The 22,453-nt window shown below is 43.1% G+C and overlaps 2 protein-coding genes and 1 pseudogene across 2 annotated transcripts; 1 reads left to right on the forward strand and 2 right to left on the reverse strand.

The window, feature by feature from the left end:
- Positions 1 to 4,704: 4,704 nt before the first annotated feature.
- Positions 4,705 to 5,637, reverse strand: LOC117928228 (annotated as a pseudogene).
- Positions 5,634 to 6,452, reverse strand: LOC117928229. Its single transcript, XM_034848145.1, has one exon. The coding sequence runs from the start codon at positions 6,450 to 6,452 to the stop codon at positions 5,634 to 5,636; it is 819 nt and encodes a 272-aa protein (XP_034704036.1).
- A 7,293-nt stretch (positions 6,453 to 13,745) lies between these two features.
- On the forward strand, positions 13,746 to 14,363 carry LOC117928230. The gene is made up of 2 exons (XM_034848146.1): positions 13,746 to 13,900; positions 13,994 to 14,363. Exons 1-2 carry the CDS (start codon positions 13,746 to 13,748, stop codon positions 14,361 to 14,363), a joined length of 525 nt encoding a protein of 174 aa, XP_034704037.1.
- The last annotated feature ends 8,090 nt before the right edge of the window (positions 14,364 to 22,453 follow it).

The raw sequence follows: 22,453 nt of genomic DNA on the forward strand, positions 1-22,453 counted from the left end.
TTGTCTGTCCGGTGATGGATTGTTGGAGTCAGGTGTAAGTTTTGTTAATCTCTAGCTTGTTCACATGCTCATTGATTGTTTCATTTGCTGTTTGGATATGTTTGCCCTACCAATATCTCATTCTATTTGAGGTTATCACGTACATGGATTGGTATGAATTGATTTAATTTTCTCCCTCATCCCACCTGTTTTGAGCCCATGAACATCACCTGATATGAGATCCTATACATTCATGTGTTGGATGCTCACCTGTTTGTTCTACCCTCAATTTTCACTCTAGTTCATGCCCTAGTATTTATTCTTTTGATTTTGCCGGGGAGTGCTTTCGCTGCGTTTTTTTCTGGTGGTCGGCCAACTAGGAGAGGAGCCTTAGAGAGTTGAGGACAGAGGAGAGATTTTTCTGGGGAAGGGGACAGAGGAAATGAGCAGAGGGCGCCCTCTAAAGTTGACCTTCAGTGTATGTAGCATGGGAGATTGTGCCGTTTTCGTTTTGGTTGGAATCTCTATATTGGACAGCATGGTGAAGCCTGCAAGATTAGCATTTTGTGGTGCATTCTTTTATTTGTTTATTCATTAAAGGATGTGCATGTACACTTTTTTTATTTGTTTATTCATTCATTGATCCTGTACACCTTTTTCTACTTGTTTGATTAATTAAAGGTGTGTTTGTACACGTTGGGCCATTTTGGGCCATTCTAAGACCATATGGCTTTTGTTTTATTGTTTTCTTATTTTTTTTCTTTAACTTTCGATGCCTAAAAATTTCATTTCCAAAATTTTAATGTTAAGATAATTTCTCAAAACTCCAGGTTTGATTTAATCTTTTCAAAGCTCCAAACTAAATTTAATTTTTTAAAACTCTAATCTTTTTCAAATTTAATTTCCAGAATTTCGATTTCCTTCAAATTTAATTTTCAAAATTCAAATTCTTCAATTTAATTTCCAAAATTTCATTTATTTCAAATTTAATTTCCAAAATCCAATTTCTTTTGAATTTAATTTCCAAAATTTCATTTTTTTTTTCTTTTTTTAAATTGAATATCCACAATCAAATTTCTTGTAAATTTAATATCCAAAATTCTAATTCTTAAATTTAATTTTCAAGACTTCGATTTTCAAGTAATCTTCGGGACTCCAATTTTTCAAATAAATTTCAAAGATCCAATTTTCTTTCAAATAGTTTTAATTTCACTCTGGTTTTCAAACAATCTTCTGCTCCTATTGATTTTAATAAGCATGAATGAACTTTTCATAATTCTAGAATAATGGAATCTGCGATATTAATTCATGCAAAATAAATGGGCTTTGGTGGGGGCCCCACATAAGTGATTTTATAATTGATTGATTGATTTAATTGACATGCATGATTGATGTTATTCTGCTCTATGACATGCTCGAAATTATTTCTTAATTGTGCACTAACCTCACTTCTTGATAGCGCTTCATGGATCACTACCCAGGTACGCATCCGCATCCGCTCTGGTCATTTTCGGTATGCATGTTTAGATTCTCACGTGTGCATGATCACTCTGAGTATTTATTGATTTCCTCATCAATTGCCATGATTGCTTCATTTTATTAGTAGAGACCCGACTTTAGGGACTTAAAGGGGTGCTACGGTCTGTACCGTACCTTCCCGATAAGTAACCTGACCCCCGAACCTGATCCGGTTTTTCACAGACCGTCTTTTCCAAAACAAGGAGTCACACTTAGGGTTTTTCTTTCTTATTTTTTTTACCCTTTTAAAAATAAAACAAAAATAAGTGGTGACTCCAAGTCATCTTTAACCAATAAAAATCATTTTTCAAATTAAAATCGAGCTCGCCATCGAGTGGGAAACGCATTGAGCCGAAATGCGGGGTCCACAACTGTTATCCATCTGTCGGGTCAGAAATGCCCGCATGTTCTTTACGGCCTCCAATTGTTTGAGAAGTGAACTTCGTTGCCGCATCAGGCTATGAATGGCAGCCACCCCCTGAAACAACATTAAAGCAGGTATCAGAGTTGGATAATTCAGTAAACTTGGGCAAAAGAAGGAGTAAACCCTACCACTTTCGTCGTCTCCTCAGTAGTGTACTTCAGCATCGAATAAGTACCCTGCTGTGCGGAGTCCGGAGTGACATGGGAGGGTCGAACCACGCCAACCATGCAAGGGTCGCCACGTAAGTCGACAAAATGATGATGGGAGAATGGAAAGAATTCTTCCACACCTGATGTTGGGGGCTTGGGCGCAATAAAGTAAGGAACCCTCTTCAAAAGTGCTGCTATGTCTTCCCAGCTTGAAGGAGTGTCCGAAGCCCCTTTCTTGTTGGCATTGCCACCCGGAGTGCCTGCAAAAGTCCTATCTTCTGTCGGGCAAGCATCCTCGATAAAGGGTATCACAACTAATTCTTGCCCGAACCCAACGACATCAGTGGAGGGACTTGCACCAAGGGAGTGTCCCACGTCGGCTTCTCACGGGGAGTTGGTTCCTCATGAGGGGCCTTCAGACGACTCTTCTTAGCAAGAAGGGGGGAGTAGGAAGTGTTTCGAAGAGACGCTTGCGCTGCCTCTCCTTGAAGTTGGCCACCAGTCTCAAAGCCATCTCTTCTCCTTTTTCGGGCTCAAGATTTATGTAAGGCACCTTAGGCTCAGGCTCCTTGTCCAAGCGTTGCTCCACGGATGGCAAGCCGGTTGAGTCTTGACTGGTGCCAACCTTTTCAGAGAGTAAAGAATGGGACGAGGAGGATGGAGACAAGTCTAAGGCCTTCTTAGCAGGTCAGATGACGGACTTCTTCTTGGAAGCAAGGAGAGCAGTGGCCTTCCCACTCGGAGCTTGTCTTAGCTTGCCCTCCTGGAGCTTCTTTTCTCTTGAGCAAGCTGGTCTGCCATCGCCTTTGTATCTACTGCCTAGGCTTTTTTGTAGAAAAGAAGATCTTTCACCGCATAATGTTTGTCGGGCACTAGCACTCTAGGGAAAAAACAAGGAAGGGAATGGACGAAGTACGGCTCGGAATCTCGGACCAGTTTTAGCAAATTTTGTTTGGTCAGCAGGGTCTCATGATTCCGCTCACTAGAAGAAATCACGAATAACTTGTTCAGTAGGTCAAAAGAGATTTTGTCCACCCACTCTACCAGTCGGAGTCTCCTCCTCTTTTCTGCAGTACACTAAGTAATGTACGTCAGCGACAATCCAATAGTTATAAATGACAGAACAAAATAACAATATTTTGCTCTCCTCGGAATCCCCAACGAACGACAAGGTTCAAATAGGTGATCTGGATGCTCGTATGGGTCAGTCCAAGGGCCTGCAACAACAACATATCATTTTGTACTCCTTTGGTGGAGTCTGAAATTCCAATTACCAACTGAATGGACAGAATATGAGCGGATAAACTGAAAATCTCCTTTCCACTCATCTTAATGGTGTAAATAAATAGGACTTTGGTCGTTAGCTCCACCTTTGAATATCTTGTTTCTACGTTTGCCAACACTCTGCTGACGTAGTAAATAGGTTTCTGCTCCTTAGGCGAGAGGCAGCTGAACAGAGTAGCGCTAATTGCCCACTCTGATACAGCCAGGTACATATACAATTTTTCTCTGGGAAGGGGGCTGCTTAGAATGGGTGGTTGCATGAGGCAATGTTTAATTTTTTTTGAAAGCGCTCTGACAGCTGTCCGTCCATCTGCTCGCTCCAGCTTTTCGTATTGCCAAGAAGAAGGGTCGCAGTTCATCAGTGAAATAGGCTATAAAGCGTCCCAGCGCGACAAGCTTGCCCGTGAAGCGCTGTAATTCCTTTTTGCTCCTGGGGGGTGGTGTTTCCATGACTGCTTTCACTTGATCCGGGCTAACCTCTATCCCCCTCTGGCTGACCATAAATCCCAGGAATTTGTCAGCACTTACGCCAAAGGCGCATTTAGAAGGATTCAGCTTCATGCCATACTTCCTTAAGAGTTGGAAGACCTCTTGTAAGTGGAGGACATGTTCTTTTCGGGTTTTGCTTTTAACCACGATATCGTCAATATACACCTCCAGTGTGCGGTCGACCAGAGGTTTGAAGATCTTCGTCATCAGTCTCTGATAAGTGGCGCTAGCGTTTTTGAGTCCGAATGGCATGACTTTGTAACAATAAAGACCGTGTGGCATTATGAAGGCTATCTTTTCTTCGTCAGCCGGGGACATGGGGATTTGATGGTATCCGGAGAAGGCGTCCAATAAGGAGAGCATCCCTTGCCCAGCAGTGGAATCCACAATTTGATCTATCCGTGGCAAAGGGAAACTGTCTTTTGGGCATGCATTATTGAGGTTGGTGTAATCGACGCACACTCGCCATTTGCCTTCTTTTTCGGGTACCACCACTACATTTGCCACCCAGTCCGGATACTCCACTTCTCTGATGAATTTGACTTCTAGCAACTTGTCAATCTCATCCCGGATAATCTTTTGCCTATCCGGGTGAAAGCGTCTAACCCTCTGACGGATGGGTCTTGCTGTTGGCAAGACGTTAAGCCTATGAGAGACGATGGAGGGGTGAATTCCCTTCATATCAGAATGCGCCCACGCGAAGACGTCATGATTCTGTCGGAGGGCGTTTAGAATGTTCCGGGTTTTTTCTGGAGTCAGAAGGGAACTGATATATGTAAGGTGAGTACCTTTTTCCGAAATTTGGATTGTCTGCAAGGGATCTGCTACTGGGGGATCTTTGTCCGCCGGACACAGTGATTGCTATTGGTCAAGTGCATGGGTGGACTCAGGGAGGGGTTTATCCTCCTGGCTGGTCCCTGCTTCTCGTGCTATCTGGTAGCACTGGCGAGCGGCTAACTGGCTGCCATATAGATCGATTTGCCCATCCTTGGTAAGAAAGCTTACCATTTGATGATACGTAGAGGGGATGGCTTTCATGTAGTGCAGCCATGTGCGCCCTAAGATGACATTGAAGGGTGATAAATCTTGTACCACCAAAAATTGTACGTTGAGAGTGACTGGGCTAGCTTGGACCGGTAGTACAATATCTCCCAAGGAAGTAGTTGATGCCCCGTTGAATCCGGACAAGATTCGCCCAGGGTTTTCGAGGCCTGTGAGACTGCGCCCCATGTGGCTAATGACCGATGCTTGTACGAGATCGGCCGAGCTGCCCGGGTCAACTAGGATGCGTCTTACGTCAAAGTCTCCTATTTCTAGGGACAGAATGAGGGCGTTGCGGTGCGGCTGCAATATTCGTGTGGGGTCTACTGGTGGGAAAGTGATTGTCCCATCTATGAGGCGAGGGTCTCCGCCAGTTATCCCTAGCCGGATGGAATTGATACGCTCACGCACTAATGCTTCCCGCAACAATCTCTATTTTTTTCGTTTGGAGTCGTGCTCCTCGTCCGATGGGCCTCCATTGATATAGTTTATAATGGCTTTGGGGGCGGTTGGAGCTGTGGGGGCTCTAGAGTGGTGATTTCGGGAAGCGTCTCTACCTCCGGCATCTGAGCGGAGGTATTGCCGCAAATGTCCCGCCTTTATGAGCCTTTCGACCAAATAATGGAGGCTCCTACATGCCTCTGTTGTGTGACCATGGTTTTTATGGAAAGCACACTTTTTACTATGATCCCTTTTGGATGGGTCCGTTCCGAGGGGTCTAGGCCACCTGAAATCGGACATGTCTTGGATCATGGGGAGAAGCTTCTCATAGGATATGGAAAGGGGTGTGGGGGCGGCATTTCCGGGCGACTTGGCCCTTCCTGCCTTCGATCGGATGGCCTTGGCCGGTCCGGAAGTTTGACACTTCTTTCCGCACCACTTCTGGATGCCTGTCCGGCAACCAAGACTTGCTGGGTGGCTGCTCGTACGTCATCTTCGAGCATTGAGTATTTGCTTGCACGCCGGAACAAGTCGTCCATCCTCGTAGGAGGCTTTTTAGCGAGTGATTCGAAAAATGGGGTGCCTGGACAGATGCTTTGCTTGAAGATCTGCAGGACAATATCCATGTTGTAAGCTTCTACCTGTAGCACAGCCTGACCAAACCGCTTCACGAATTCTCTCAAGGACTCGTTATCCTGCATTTTTATGTTTTGCAGAGTGCTGATGTTCTGCTTTTGCCTAGCGGAGCATAAGTATTGTCCCACGAAGGCTTCTGACAGGTCCCTTAAATTATCAACAGAGTTGGGAGGTAGGCGGTGAAACCATGAGAGGGCCTGCCCTTGTAGGCTGGCGGGGAATACTTTGCATAGCAGCGGGTCGTTTCCTATATCGAGAGTCATGAGCTGTCGATAATGCATGATATGGTTGAAGGGGTCGCTGGACCCGTCGTATGTGGAAAATTTTGGTACGAGGAATCCCCTTGGGGGCTCGTAATGAATAATATGAGAGCAAAAAGGCGTGGAGAGCATGTCGTCCAGCCTTTTGCTGATGGAGATAATGGGTGGCTCGTTTGGGAGGCTTCTCCCAGTTTGTCGTACCGCTTGGTGCGGGGGAACGTTTTGCACCATAGGGGTGACAATAGGGTCATGGTGCGGGAGAACGTTCTACACCATAGGGGTGACCATAGGGTCAGGGTGCGTTCCCCAAGTTGTGGCTACTAGCGACCTTGGCCTGCCAGGCTCCTGGGGACCTAGTCTCGCGCACATTGCGCCTGACAACTGAGGTCTTTTGTCGCGTAGTCTCTTTGACGAGAGACGAGTAAAGTCCGAGCTTTCCTCACGGGGAGCTCGGTGCATGGGCGTGTGTGGCTCATGTGGCCTAACGTTACATGTTTCGGGGATTGCTCCTGCTGTCCCAGGGTATATTGACTCTGGGTCAGGCCTTGAGTTTGCTACCTGGCCTCTTGAACGCTGTTGACGGGGAGGCCCCGTCGATGAAACTTGGATGCGCAACACCGCGTTTTCTTCTCTTAATCTTACTGTCTCCTGGAGGAGAGCTTGCAGTTGTTGCTCGCTTGCCAACTGTCTTCTCTCAATGGCTTGGCGCCATTCAGAGTTATTTTCCTCTCCCCTAGCAGATGAGTGGCTTCTGGAGGGTGTGACCATCTTTGTTGGTGACTGAATCAGCGAAGTTCCCATAGACGGTGTCAATGTTGAGGCCTCGCGTACTTGTGATTCCTGTGGCTGCCAAATGGACGCACGCTCTCAACCAATATTGAGTTCTGGTTTAGTTGTACCTGCAAAAGATGTCCGGACGGGATGTCCGGACACACCCTCCGATGGTTTTGTTAGCCATGTATCTAGAGAGATTAATCAGTTGGCCTTTTACTAGGTATGGCAAGCTTACCTTCCCCCTTGTGTGAAGGTTCATATATATAGTGACAAAAGCTCTGCCTCCCTCTTTAATGGTGGGGAGACTTTTTGCCTCGTCATGATGCCTCTAGGTGGTGGCAGGGTGATCATCACCCTACGGGTGGCTATCAGAGATCTTGGGAGGTGACTTGGTTGTCATAGATAGTGGGAGGTGATTTGCCATCATTTCTGTCCTTTCGCTCTGCAGGCGGCGGAATGTGGGCTGTGGCAGGCTGTCGGGATGACGTAGTAAGACTTGCTTACTTTGGTCAACTATCCGGACAACATATCCGGATAGGATATGGCGGTCGTCCGGATGTGATGTTTGTGAGTGCCGTGTGCTTCTCCTTGAAGGAGTCTGGATAGGAGAAGCGCGCCACATGTCCTCTTGGGGAAATCCGGATGAAGCTGATCCGGATAGAAATCCGTGCCACGTGTCATCAGGGGGAGGGGTCCTTACATTTATGAAATATAATTTATAAATTTCAATAATTTTTTTAAATTCAAACTTATAATTTATAAGTTATTAAAACTATACGATAAAAAAAAAACTATATTTATTAAAAAAATAATTCAAATGTTATAATTCATATCAAATTAGAATTTTTTATTATTTAAAAGATACCACTAATTTCATTATTAATCAAAATTACAAGTATAAATTTGTTACTTTAAATTATCAAAGTACACACATTCAAGTATAATATCAAAAGTGCATTGTATACTTTTGGTACCCACAGACAGTCGGGTAAGAGGACACCCGGAGAGCTCATCCGGGTGGCTTGCCAAGGTACCCACAGACAGCATTATTGAAGCTAGTATAGGAGACCCTGGTATGTAATGCACATGCAGAATGACTTAGCTGCATCAATGATTCTTTTGGAGAGACACTTTGAAGGTTAAGCCAGAATTGCTCAACTTTTCTTGCATTAGAGTCTTAATTCGTTTTGCCATGGAAGGGGTTAGATGGTTGGCCCAATCTCCCGGTCCACTTGGCCCTTCCTGAAGTAAAACCTGTTCTCAACTCCTAAAGCCCGCTTTCTGCCCTTGTTCACTTCTAAATCTTTTATTCAAAACTACACTGCCTTGAATAAATATTTCCTCTATCACCCCTTATTTCTCTTCCTCTTCAGAAAAATTAAGGAAAGCCTAAGAAGTTGGCCAGGCTTTTGATGTGAGGGATGGTGTCCTCTTTCAGATCTTCATATTTCAGAAACAACATCTTGTCAGCTCTCTCCATGTTTTCCTTCTAGTATCCCAACAGCAGCTATAGACGAACGTAATATTTCATTTTGTTCTAAAATTGCTTCCATGAAAACACATTGGATTATCAATTGTTTTCAAAATGGTTATGAAAATAAACAATTTTATGAGAATATATTTTAACAATTTTCACTTGTTTATTGAGGTTGTTTTAGAAAATGATTGTGCAAATATGAATAATACTTTAAAATAAAGCATTATGAATAAAACTTATTTTTAAGAAATATTTTAAAATATAGAAAATAATTGAAAATATTTTAAATTCCCAAACAAACTTTGATGTTCGAAAACATTTCTAAAAAATCTTTAGCATATGAAACATACATTACTTGTTGCATGTTTGTCATACATTTGGTTGTATCTTAGTGATGAAAATTAAGGCTTTCGCTTGATCTTCTGAAATGCCCAAGAGTCCCAATTGATTGTTTTACTAACCAATTTTTTCACCTCAAGTTATGAGTAAAACTATAAATACGAGAACGAGAACCATTATTTTTCATGGCACAAGAGCGTTTTTAGATTAAAAAATAGAAAAAACTTTGAGAAATGATTTTTTTTTTCTTTAGAAAAAAGAATGTATGTTTCTTTTGTATTAAAAAAGAGAAGAAAAAAAAAACGTATTTATCTTTCTTTGGTATTTTTCAAGGAGAGAGTTCTTTGAGAGAAAAAGAAACTTTTATTTTTTATTTAATAGTGACAGTTTTTGGATAGTTTTAAAACTCTTAAAAACTACTTTTTCATTTTCTTATTTATTAGCTTGGGTAGGGTCAACTCATTTGGGCACCCAAACCCAACTCCAACATTTAGCAATTCAAATATGGACTACTTTTGCATGTTTGCTTTGGAATGAAATCTATTTTCCTTCCCTTTCATTTTAAGAGAATTTTGAACTTTGAGTAAAATGAATATTTAATCATATTTTCTCATGATCCCAACATAAGATAGATTTAAATATAAGTTGATCCTCAATTTTAGTGATCTCTTCTAGTAATATAGTTTTTTTTTTGATAAGAAACTACTAATATAGTTTTGAAAGATTTTAGGAAGGATCAACATTTCTAGAATTTATCTAAATTAGTCATGTGATAATATGTGGTAATGTTAGTATAATTATATTATGAATATAGTCTATTTGTGGCATATTTGAATATTATAATAAAAGTATTAGTGTTGGAAGCACATTTTATCTTTAACGTTGATATTTATAACACATTTTATAATATTATATTCTTTTTTAAATTAAATATTTGACAATTTTATAATATTATATAATAACATAAAAATATGTTCTTACAATTTTTAAGAGAAGATGACTAACTATAGGGTAAAACTTTTGACATAATTTGTAACGAACAATAATGAAGTTCAGGATAACCTCACATGAGTGTGTGGAGAATACATGAAATTCCTAACAATTTACTAAGATTCCTTGAGATTGTTTAAAGATTAATAATGTTATAATAATTTGCATGTCATAAATAAATTTATTATACTTTATTTATATAATTGTGATTTTCTCTAAATAATTTTGAAGGGTAAATGTTTTCTTTTTAATTGTTATTATTATTTTATAGCTAAACTCTTTTTTTTCTTTAAGGAATTAAAAGAAAGAGATTTACTTGCAGTGAGAATTAATTTTTAATTTTTATATTTTTAGATTTAATTGTATTTTAAATTAAGCTTTTAAAAATACAAGAGAATTAGATAAAGAAAAATGTATATACAAGATTAAAAAAAATAAACAAAAGAGAAAAAAGAATCTCTTGGGCAGGAAATAAATATTATTTTGATATATTTAGTTTTTAAGTTTTTTTAGTTTAAAGAGAACATTGAAATGGTAAAGTTAGTTTAAAAAATAAATGTATATATTGATTTTTTTGCCGATTTTTCAGGAAATTTCCCGATATTTTTGTAGGTCAACGTGCTGGCTTCAGTCAAAGTGTAGCTCCACTCCCCTCAAAATTAATTTTTCATTGTAGTGTGGGCGTTGGCGTTGGGATCGTCGAAGAAAAAGAGGGGATACGAGGTCGCTTGCTCGATCGGGTGGTGGGTCCGAAAAAGCGGCGATCAAACGACACCCGATCCACGATTCCCCACCAACAAAAACAATCTTTCCCTCCCCACCTCAACCACACCAAAACCCCAGATCACAAACCCTAGATTCCTTCCAACCCAGACACCAATCAGTTCCCACAACACCAAAACCCCCCAAATCACAAACCCTAGACTCTCCCACCCAAACTCCTCCCGATTCCAGTGTTAAAAATACAAATTTATTAAAAAATGGCTAAAATAAAATAATAATAATAAAGAAGATCTAATATTTTATAAATTAAAATTAATTTTAAAATAAATATTATCTTCAACAAGATGACCTCCCTTCATCTAACAATATGATAAAACCACATTGATTTTCATTTTGGTACTAAGGATTATTGTCATATGTATTATATTCACATATAAATTGTTTTTATTCAATAAAATAAAATGTTTCTTAACTCAATTCTAACTTTATACACTTCCAAATTTCATATATATATATATATTTTAAATTCAAGTATCGAATCTACCGATATATTTCTGTTTACTGATGTTTTTCTTTTTCATTATATCTATGTTAATTACACTTAAAAAATAGCTTTAAAATGTGTATTCTTACTTATTTGATCATTTTTTGGAGTTTTTCTAAGCATTCCTATGAATCTTGAATAATTTTTGCTCCAATGATATTTGTGAAAAAATATCCACTGATATTTTGGATATACCCGTAAAATTGAAGTACCGATATATTTGTGATTACCGATATTTTCATCCTTAGTTTTAACATCGTTCAATTAATTATACTTATATCGACGAATGAGAGAAATATTACTCTTCCGTATTAAACAGAATATTACAAAGAATAGAAACTAGATACAATTATCGAGTTTTAAAATATCTCATATTTCCCACTCCCTATATATATATATATATATATATATATATATATATATATATATATATATATATTAAGCATGGACCTTGTCATTATATTATTATTACTCTTCCATATCAATCTTTTTCTCATATTTATATTATTATGTATAGCTTTCATAAGATCATTTCCATCTTGTAACTTTTTTTCCTCATAATTTAATATATATATTCCTAATAATATCATTCTTTACAAAATCAAACAATAATTTTCTTTTTTAATATTAAAAATATTAATAATTTTGTATTTGAAAATGCAATATAGGGTTTATATTTCACTTCAATTTAATTACTACAAAAAATGTCAGAGAAGACAGGAGTGTGGGATCCCTCCCAAATCTGCCATGTGGCCTCCTCTCACCCGACCACACGAATAATCCCCCTACGGACACATGGCGTCGCTCATTCCACCTGGGGGATGTTAAACGACAGACAATTCACCTTCTTCGAGGTACACCTCACCCGACACATACTGCCGGGTGGAATAGGGGCACTGTTCAACTCCCCCGGCCAATCCATATCCAGAGCCATGGACGCCTTCACCCAGAGTATACCTTTGGCCAACAATTCAGTTTCCCCAAACGCATCTTACCCGGAGCATACTCTCAATTCACCGAATCTATTGCTGCATGGAGTCAAGAAAGCAACTCTGACAATGCTTTTGACTAAGTCCCTTAAATTATCACTCATCTTTAATGCAAGACGTGCTTGATGGGACACTCGCAAATCTTCTCAGGTCGCCTGCCATATCCCACGTACTGAGAATCATAAATTGAGGTGACAGAAACGCCGCCTGAACACCCTTCTGACAGTCGTCACCTTGCGTTGCAAAAGTCATGATTGCTTCGCTACCTTATGAGCTGCAATCATGACCATGAGACCCGCTAGCCCAACAAGGACACCCCCTTTGCTTTATATAAAAGCTCGAAGGTAATTCTCAAAAGGGGGGTGGAAATAGAGAAATTGTGGAGGAACACTCCCAAAAATTGCTTTTAATCAACTCCTAAAATACTAACTTAAGCTTCGGAGGGTGTGCCCAGACAGTCTGTCCGGACATCTTTTTGCAGGAAGAAGGAATGAGTTTTTTCTGCGTTGATCAAAACTCCATTGCTGGTGGCTGCAATCGCCACGGTGGAATTTTGGCATCAACATTTGGCGCCATCTGTGGGAAGCGATCATTTCAGTAAATCCTAAACCTTCCTTCGGCAAAGATGGCTTCACTTTCGAGGAATCGTTTTTTCGCCAGAGGCGACGAAGGTTACTTTGAATGGCGAAATAACATAGAAAGACGACAGCAAGAAAGCGAGAGACAGGTACAAGCCTTGCTCCAAGAAATGAGGAGGCTTAGGGAAGAAAATGACGTCTTGAGGATCCAAGCCTCTTCTGAACCTCAGCGTTGCCAGCGGACGCGGGATCCCTATCACAACCAAGAAGCTCCATACCCTAGGAATGCGAGCCCTCCCCTCGATGCGCATGGAGCATGGCTTAATGAAGCACCAATACCCACTCATCGTGTACGACGAGAGGAAAGTTCAGACTCTACTCGAGTCTCATCCAAAAGGCAGCGTGAGAAAAACCTCAAATATCTGACGCAATGTGTGCACGGTTGGGACCTCAAACACCCAACAAAAATAGGCCCTATACCTCCGCATCACCGGAGGCACATTCTAGGCCCTCAGATTTACCCGTTTCATAGGGACATGCCACCCACCAACCGGGGTCGCGGGTCGGCAGAGACCCCTTAAATACAGCCCCTCCGGGCTCCATCAGTAGGCGACTGGATGACATGCTTTCCACGCCTTTCAGCTCTCGCATCATTAGATATGAGCCCCCAAGAGGGTTCATCGTCCCGAAATTCTCTACATATGATGGATCTAGTGATCCTTTTGACCACATAATGCATTATCATCAACTCATGACCCTCGACATAGGGAATGACATGCTGCTATGCAAAGTTTTTCTAGTAAGCCTCCAAGGCCAAGCTCTCTCATGGTTTCATCAACTTCCTACAAACTTTATTGACAATTTTCGGGATCTGTCCGAAGTTTTCGTGGGACAGTACCTATGCTCAGCCAAGCACAAGCAAAACATAAGCACCCTACAGAACATCAAAATGCAAGAAAATGAAACCTTGAGAGAATTTGTGAAGCAATTCGGACAAACTGTCTTGCAAGTAGAATCTTACAGCATGGACGTCATCCTGCAAATTTTCAAAAGGAGCATATGCTTAGGGACCCCTTCTTTGAGTCCATCGCCAAGAAACCTCCTACATCCATGGACGATCTATTCCGATGTGCAAACAAATACTTCATGCTGGAAGATGACGTCCGAGCCGCTACACAGCAGGTTCTAGTCGTTGGCCAGGCCGCGAGAAGTGAAGCCACCAGGAGCTTCAAGACTTCAAACCATCCTGGGTCATCTAACAGGGGGTAGGACGAACGACGTCCGCCAATCACTCGAACGCCTCTTACCTTGACGTACGAGAAGCTACTTCCTGTGATTCACGATCTACCCGGATTCAGATGGCCAGGATTAATAAGATCAAATCCCTCAAAAAGGGATCGCAACAAAAAATGTGCGTACCATAAAGATCATGGGCACACCACAGAAGCATGCAGAAGTCTCCATTATCTAGTGGAGGATCTCTTAAAGGTGGGACACCTAAAACAGTATATCCGCACGATGCCCAAAAGTGGAGAACCCTCCCATGGTCATGGCCCACATGCCCCAGCAGCTCCTATTAGAGCTATAATCAACTACATACACAGAGGGCCCTTGGATGATGAGTACAACTCTCAAAGAAAAAGACAGAGATTGTTGCGGGCAGCCACTATCCGGGAGCACATAAGTTCCATTCGGCCGGGATTGGCCAATGGGAGCATTCACCCATAGATGGAACCATCGTTTTTCCTGCAATAGATCTCGCTCGAGTGCTACAGCCACATCTAGATGCTCTCGTCATGACATTAGGGATTAGAGACTTTGATGTGAAAATGATCCTAGTCGACCCGGGTAGCTCTGCAGACCTTTTACAAGTATCAGTCGTCAAACAAATGGGTTTCATACCATCCAGCCTGGAAAATCCTAGAAGAATGTTGTCCGGATTCAACGGTGCTTCCACAACATGACTTGGTGACGTTATATTGTCGATTCAAGCTGGACCAGTCATTCTGAATGTCCTATTTTCTGTAGTTGAAGATTTGTCTCCCTTTAATGCCATCTTGGGGCGTATGTGGCTGCATAGTATAAAGGCCATCCATCCACGTACCATCAAATGGTTAGCTTCATCACCCAAGATGGGCAAGTTGACCTTTACGGGAGCTAGCTCGCCGCTCGGCAATGTTATCAAATCGCTCGCGTGGCCGGACCTAACATCGACCGCGAGCATTCTCCCAAAGAAGTGAGCCTATCCGACCAATAGCAATTACAGCATCCGACGGACAAAGATCCTCCGGCAGCAGACTTACTAGAAGTTGTGCAAATTTCAGAGGAAGGAGAACGCTTCACATACATTAGCACCCTCTTACAGCCAACTAAAGATAGGAACTTCAAAACGTACTCCAACAAAATCGGGATATCTTTGTTTGGACCCATTCCGACATGACTGGGATACACCCAACTGTCGCATCTCACCGCTTAATACATTGACCTCCTTAAAGCCCATTCGATAAAAAGTCCGACGATTCCACCGGACAGGCAAAAGGTTATTCAAGATGAAATGGAAAAATTGTTGGAAGTCGGATTCATAAGAGAAGTTGAGTATCCAGAGTGTCTGGAAATGTAGTGGTGGTTCCCAAGAAGGAAGGAAAGTGCGAGTGTGTATAGACTATACCAATCTCAACGACGCATGTCCCAAGGATAGTTTCCCTATATCAGATAGCAGATGCTACCCCCGGACATGAGGTGTTATCCTTTTTGGACGCTTTCTCTGGGTATCACCAGATCCCCATGGCGCCCGAGGATGAAGAAAAAATTGCCTTCATAACTCCACACGGGCTCTATTGTTACAAAGTCATGCCATTTGGACTCAAGAACGCTGGAGCCACATACCAGAGGTTGATGACCAAGATTTTCAAACCACTGATTGGCGACATCATAGAAGTATACATTGATGACGTGGTGGTCAAAAGCAAAACTCGAGATAACACCTCATCATTTGCAAAAAGTCTTTCATCTGTTGAGAAAATATGGCATGAAGCTTAATCCGGCTAAATGGTCTTTGGCGTAAGCTTAGGGAAATTCTTAGGATTCATGGTTACCCAAAGAGGAATTGAGGTCAACTTGGACCAGGTGAAGGCTGTTGCAAACACACTTGCACCAACGAATAAGAAGGAGTTGCAACGCCTCACTAGCAAACTCGTCACTCTCGGACGATTCATAGCTCGATTCACGGACAAGATGAAACCTTTCTTTCTGGCACTCAGAGAGGTTAATAAATCAATATGGACACAAAGCTACCAAAATGCTTTCTAAGAAATCAAGCAATATCTCTCTCAACCCCCCATCCTGAGCAGTCCTTAACCTGGAGAAAGATTATATTTGTATAGGTAGAAACTAGTTGGGCTGTTAGTGTGGTCTTGTTCTGTTCCTTGTCGCCCAAAGAACAGAGACCCGTTTATTTCATCAGCAAAGCGCTTGCTGATGCAGAAACAAGATACACGAAGATGGAACAAACTGCCTTGGCTTTGCGCACGACCGCTCAGAAGCTGCGTCCCTATTTCCAAGCTCACCTCATAACTGTGCTCACCAATAAGTCACTCAGAAACTCCTGCATAAACCAGACATAACGGGGAGAATGCTGCAATGGGCGATAAAGTTGAGTGAGTATGGAATTGATTACCAACCCAGATTGTCCCTAAAGGGACAAGTCATGACAGACCTTATAGCGGAATTGCTTGAACCACCTACCCGGATAGGGATTCACCTAGGATATTTGGTGGATGTTGCATGTTGATGGAGCCTCCCGGTCGTTGGATCAAGAGTTGGACTTCTCCTCGAGTCACCAACCGGAGAACGACTGAGAATCCATACGTCTGGGATTTCCTGCATCAAACATGAAGCAGAATATGAGGCCATTCTATCCGGCCTAGGTCTGCTATCACTCTCAATGCCTCAAAAGTCAGAATCCACAGCGACTCTCAACTCATCGTGGGACAAATACAAAAAGAATATGAGGCCAAAGATAAGCGCATGACCAAATATTTGTTGAAAGTACAAGAATCGCTAAGCCGCTGGAAGAGTGGCTATTGAGAAAATTCCAAGAATAGAAAACATGCAAGTTGATGCTTTAACTGGGATAGCCGCATCGTTTCCGTAAAAGAGTCTATGCTGCTACCCATATACATTCAAACCGCTCCACCATCGCTGAGTCACATGTTTGCAACGTTGTCGCTAAGAACAAGATTGGGCGATCGACATAAAAGCCTACTTACAAGCAGGAGCACTACCTGAGGATCTTAAGCACGCCCACAAAATTCGGGTGCAAGCAGCCCGCTTTACTCTAATCGGGAATGACCTCTATAGGCGATCCTTCGGAGGTCCATATCTCAGATGCTTGACCCAATCGGAGATCCAGTATGTGCTGTTCGAATTGCATGAAGGCATTTGTGGCAACCACTCGGGGGCCCAACCCTAGCACACCAGGCACATTCGTAAGGGTATTATTGGCCTACCATAAGGCAAGACGCAGAAGTTTATGCTAGAAAATGCAACAAGTGCCAAAAATACGCACCCGTTCTGCATATGCCCGCTGAGACATTAAACTCAGTGACAAGTCCTTGGCCGTTCGCATAATGAGGGATGGATATCGTAGGACCCTTACCCACTGCAGCCACTCAAAAGAAGTTCTTACTTGTTGCCACAGATTACTTCAGCAAGTGGGTAGAAGCTGAGGCCTACGCAAGCATCAAAGACAAAGATGTCACGAAGTTCGTGTGGAAGAATATCGTGTGCCGGTTTCGAATCCCCCAAACAATCATAGCTGACAACGACCCACAATTTGACAGTTCCACTTTCAAAACTTTTTGCTCGAAAATTCATATCAAGAACCTATATTTCACGCCGCGATACCCTCAAAGCAACGGACAGGCGGAAGCAACCAATAAAACCCTATTGAGTGCGTTGAAGAAACGATTGGAAAAAGCTAAAGGAAGATGGGTAGAAGAGCTGCCCGACGTCCTGTGGGCCTATCGGACCACACCCGGATGACCGACAGGGAATACCCCATTCGTCATCGCATATGGAATAAATGCAATCATCCCAACTGAAATTGGGATGCCCACAGCCCGAACTGTCGTCTAGGGTCAGAAATGAAGACATGGAACTCGCAAAATACTTGGATTGGGCAGATGAGACCAGAGAGGCAGCGGCCATCCGGATGGCCGCTTATCAACCGAAAATAGTTGTATATTATAATAGGAAAGTGCGACCTCGCGCTTTTAAAGAAGGAACACTGGTTCTTAGAAATTTTTTTGAGAATACAGTTGAGAGGGGCCGGAAAACTCCAAGCCAATTGGGAGGGTCCCTATGTGGTGTCAAGAGCCAATGAAAATGGGTCATATCATTTGCAAACTCTAGATGGAACCCCACTACTCCGCCCTTGGAATATAGCCAATCTAAAGCAGTATTATCAATAAAAGACAAGATGGAAGTAAGAAATAAACAAGTATATTTTATTTATGGCAATAAGTTGCAAATACAAAGTGTCTTTCGGACTATTTTTTATAGAAGGAGGTAACAGTGAAAATTTACAAAAGAAGAGCTTTCATTGAGGAGGATTACGGCATAGTTTGTCCTCTTCACCCAGATGAATTGAGGAACATCACCTTGATGCGGTTTTTCTTCATGCAACAACGGTAGCCGAAAAAATACATCTCGTCCACCTGCTTCTGATACTCTGTCTCAAGTTCCTCTCTTTGTACGACGAACCTAGCCTCTAGCTCTTTCTTTTGGGCTATTAGACGTAGTTGTAAGTCCTCCTTCTGCTTTCTTTCAATTGATAATTCAGTCTAGAGCTGCCTTACTTCTCTACCCAGTTGGGCCCTCTCGCGCTCAGCTTCATGAAGCCTACCCTCTGTGGCTTCCTCCGGTTCTTAACCTCTTCTAGCTCGATCTGGAGGGCCTCTTTATCGTCTTCGGACCTCCTTAAGGCCTCAACTTTCTCTGCAGCAGCGGCGAGATTAGCCTCAAATTGCTCCAATCTCAGGCGCAACTCCTCCTTACCACCCATATGATGGGAGACGAAGACCTTTATGTGATCAGCAACCCTCAGTAAGTCTGTAAAGAGTTCGCGCCGCTGCACCATGCCGCGAATGCCATGAATCAGCTGCAACAAAAAACATAAACCATGAATTAAAGTGTCTGCTGTGCGAAATACATATCCATTATGCATACAATGCAAAAAGAGTGAACTATATTACCATTTCTAGAGTCTCAAACATTTTCGAATGGGGCAGATCAACGTCAGAACAGTGAGGGATTTGCCTCAACATCTCCTCCATCTCCGCACAGCTGGGAGGGCGAACGGAGATGTGGACAACTTCATTGGTAGAATCCCCCTCCGTCGAATCTCTATTGTCGGGTTCCTTCCTTGGAGTTGGAACCGCTTCTTCTTCAACAAACGAAACCTTGCTGGGCGAATCATCATCCGGTACTAGTGTGGACTCGGACGGGTCCTTCTTATGGCCTTCGGCTGAACCCCTTCCAAATGGTCCATTGGCGCGGAAGTGTCGTTCAGCTCAATGGTCTCATAGAGGCGTTTTTGATGCCTCTCACCAAAGCCTGTTGTTAACACGCGAGGAGGGATTAACCTCTCCGCGGCTGGCTCATCTATCATTACCATGGCAAGGGAGTCCGGTTCGCGGGGTAGCGAACCCAGCCTCTCCGTGGTCGGCTCTTCTACGACAATAATCGCGGAAGGCGCCGGCTCGAGGTGAGAGGGACTGGCTTCCTTAGCCGTCGACTGGTCAGGGGTCAGTAGTGCCAAGTCATCCGGTTAAGGGCGGGGAGAGCCAGGCTGATTCACTGTGGGCTCTTCTTTGACCGGGGGTGCCAGTCATTCAGAAGCTGGAATGGAAGGCCCAACCCGTATTGGCCCGGAACATGTTTGGGAGGGCTTGATTCGCTCGAAGAGCTGATAAAGAAGAGGGAATCGGGAATCAAATTACAATTCCCTTGGTGGGAACCTTCTTTTTCTTCTCCACTAAAGAACGAGCTGGAGGAAATGGCGTAGGGCATTTTTCACTGGGTGCCCTCTGCAAGGTTCCTTCCTACCTCTTCTCCTCCCTTTGGTTAAGGCGTTCTTGGCAAGCTTGGGCGTCTACCTCGTGTGCCTCTGTGTAAAAGGGGAGATCTTTGAGAACAAAGTGTTCTCCAGACACCACCTTTTTAGGTAACCGCCTTAGAATTATATTGAGAATGTACGACTGGGATATTTGAGTGACTGCTCGGAGATTTCGCGTGGAGAGAAGCGTTTGACAGTTCCTCTCGCCAACCGCAATCTCAAATAGTTTGTTCAACCGATCGAACGAAGCTTTTTCCACCCATTCAACCAATCGACCCCTTTTATCCGTACCTACACCCATGAAAACAAGACATGTCAGCAACCTAGCAAGACTAGCCAAACTCTCAACATAGAAAATAAGAGAGAATATATTCCCACCTGGGATCCTTAGTGATTGGTTGGGAACAAATTCCTTCTCCCGGTGCACCAGCAAGCCCGCCCACGGACCCTTGACTAGCACGTGTCCTTTGGCGGCCCCTTTGGTTGAATCAGGGAGGCCAGTCACCAGTTGAAGTGACGGAATACTGGCGGACAGCTGAAGATGTCGTTCTTCGCCTTCTTGATGGTATAGACAAAGATGACCTCCAGTAGGGATAAGTCCAAGCTGAACAGCATATCTAGAATGCTGCAGCCCATCAGCACTCGGATCACATTGGGATGAATCAAAGCCGGAGGAATTATCATGTAGTGGAGAAACTGCTTGAAGAGAGATGGGAGCGGAAGACGAAGCCCCGCGTTGAACTGTTCCTTAGTGAAACATATAGGGTTATCTCCTGACTTTTCAGTAGGAACAACATCACCCTCTAGTAGCTGGACGGACACTTCGTTTGGGATACCAAAGCGTTCCCGGAATTCCCCCTCACTTAAAAGCTTAATATGTTTAACTCGTCCTCTTGAGCCACCCTGCCCGGCCGCACCAGACGTAACAATTTCTTTCTTCGGAGACATCTTTAACTGAACAATACCTGCATTACATGAAGCTACCAGTCAGAGCGCGGTCATACAACACAGGCTCAAATCGCGTCACTAGCGGATGCACCCAACCCCTATATATTGAAAAGCCATAAACCCATAAACCCTAACTTCATCTCCCGAATGGCTAACCCTAACCTAAGGTCTATCCAGATGCCCCGCAAACCCACCAACGAAAACCACATTCTCAACAACCTCATGAGCAGAAAAACCTCTGAAAACCCTCGAAATACCCCAGATATGCCCTATCAATGCCTAACACGACCTAGTCCCAGCGGGATAATTTCCTCACACCTCTCACTCTCGTAGAAACGACCATTATCGTGTGTTTCTACCAACCCAGTGCATTCCCTCAGTTACAAGCAAGCAATATCATAAACACAGCAAGCAGAAAAAGAAAGAAAGAGTGAAGCAGCTAACCTTTTAGAAAATTGCTGAAAAGAACTGAAGTCCAGTCACCACGCTCTGAACCTCTATCTTTGGAGTATCAAGAAAATTTTTGAAAGTTGAGAGTGGAGTGAAAAGTATCATCAGAAGGCATTGGCCCACTATTTATAGGGACAAAATCCCTGGAAACTCCAAACGACAGGGAGTCCAACCGCACCAAGTTTCAAAGCGACACGCCGCCTGACAAAGTTTTCAAGGACGGCGCGCGTCGTAAATGCCCTTCATGGGGGAGCGCCACGTGTCACTACATTCCAAAAGGAGAGGAAATTTTTGAGAAGTCAGTATTTTTATCTCGCCATTTCTGCATGGGCCAGATAAGCGATATAAAAGGGGGGCATTGTGGGATCCCTCCCAAATTTGCCACGTGGCCCCCTCTCACCCGACCACACGGATAATCCCCTTACGGACACATGGCATCGCTCATTCCACCCGGGGGATGTTAAACAGCAGAAGATTCACCTTCTCCGAGGTACATCTCACTCGACACATACTGCCGGGTGGAAAGAGGGCACTGTTCAACTCCCCCGGCCAATCCATATCCAGAGCCATGGACGCCTTCACCCGGAGTATACCTTTGGCCAACGATTCAGTTTCCCCGAACACATCTTACCTGGAGCATACTCTCAATTCACCGGATCCATTGCTGCACGGAGTCAAGAAAGCAACTCCGACAATGCTTTTGACCAAGTCCCTTAAGTTATCACTCATCTTCAATGCAAGACGTGCTTGATGGGACACTCGTAAATTTTCTCAGGTCTCCTGGCGTATCCCACGTACTGAGAATCATAAATTGAGGTGACAGAAACGCCGCTTGAACGCCCTTTTGACAACCGTCACCTTGCGTTGCAAAAGTCATGATTGCTTCGCCACCCTATGAGCCGCAATCATGACCATGGGACCCGCTAGCCCAACAAGGACACCCCCTCTTCTTCATATAAAAGCTCAAAGGTAATTCTCAAAAGGGGGGGGGGGGGAATAGAGAAATTGTGGAGAAACGCTCCCAAAAAATTGCTTTCAATCAACTCCCAAAATACTAACTTAAGCTTCGGAGGGTGTGTCCGGACAGCCTGTTTGGACATCTTTTTGCAGGAAGAAGGAAAGAGCTTTTTCTGCGTTGATCAAAACTCCATTGCTGGTGGCTGCAATCGCCACGGTGGAATTTTGGCATCAACAAGGAGGATTTTTATGTTTATGTCATCTAGAAACCTGATGGAATATGAGTAAATTAATTTAAACATAAATAATTAAAAATTTATTCATTTTTATGTTTCTGTTTTAAACT

The sequence above is a fragment of the Vitis riparia genome, chromosome 13 (genome assembly GCF_004353265.1).
Source record: "Vitis riparia cultivar Riparia Gloire de Montpellier isolate 1030 chromosome 13, EGFV_Vit.rip_1.0, whole genome shotgun sequence".
NCBI lineage: Eukaryota > Viridiplantae > Streptophyta > Magnoliopsida > Vitales > Vitaceae > Vitis > Vitis riparia.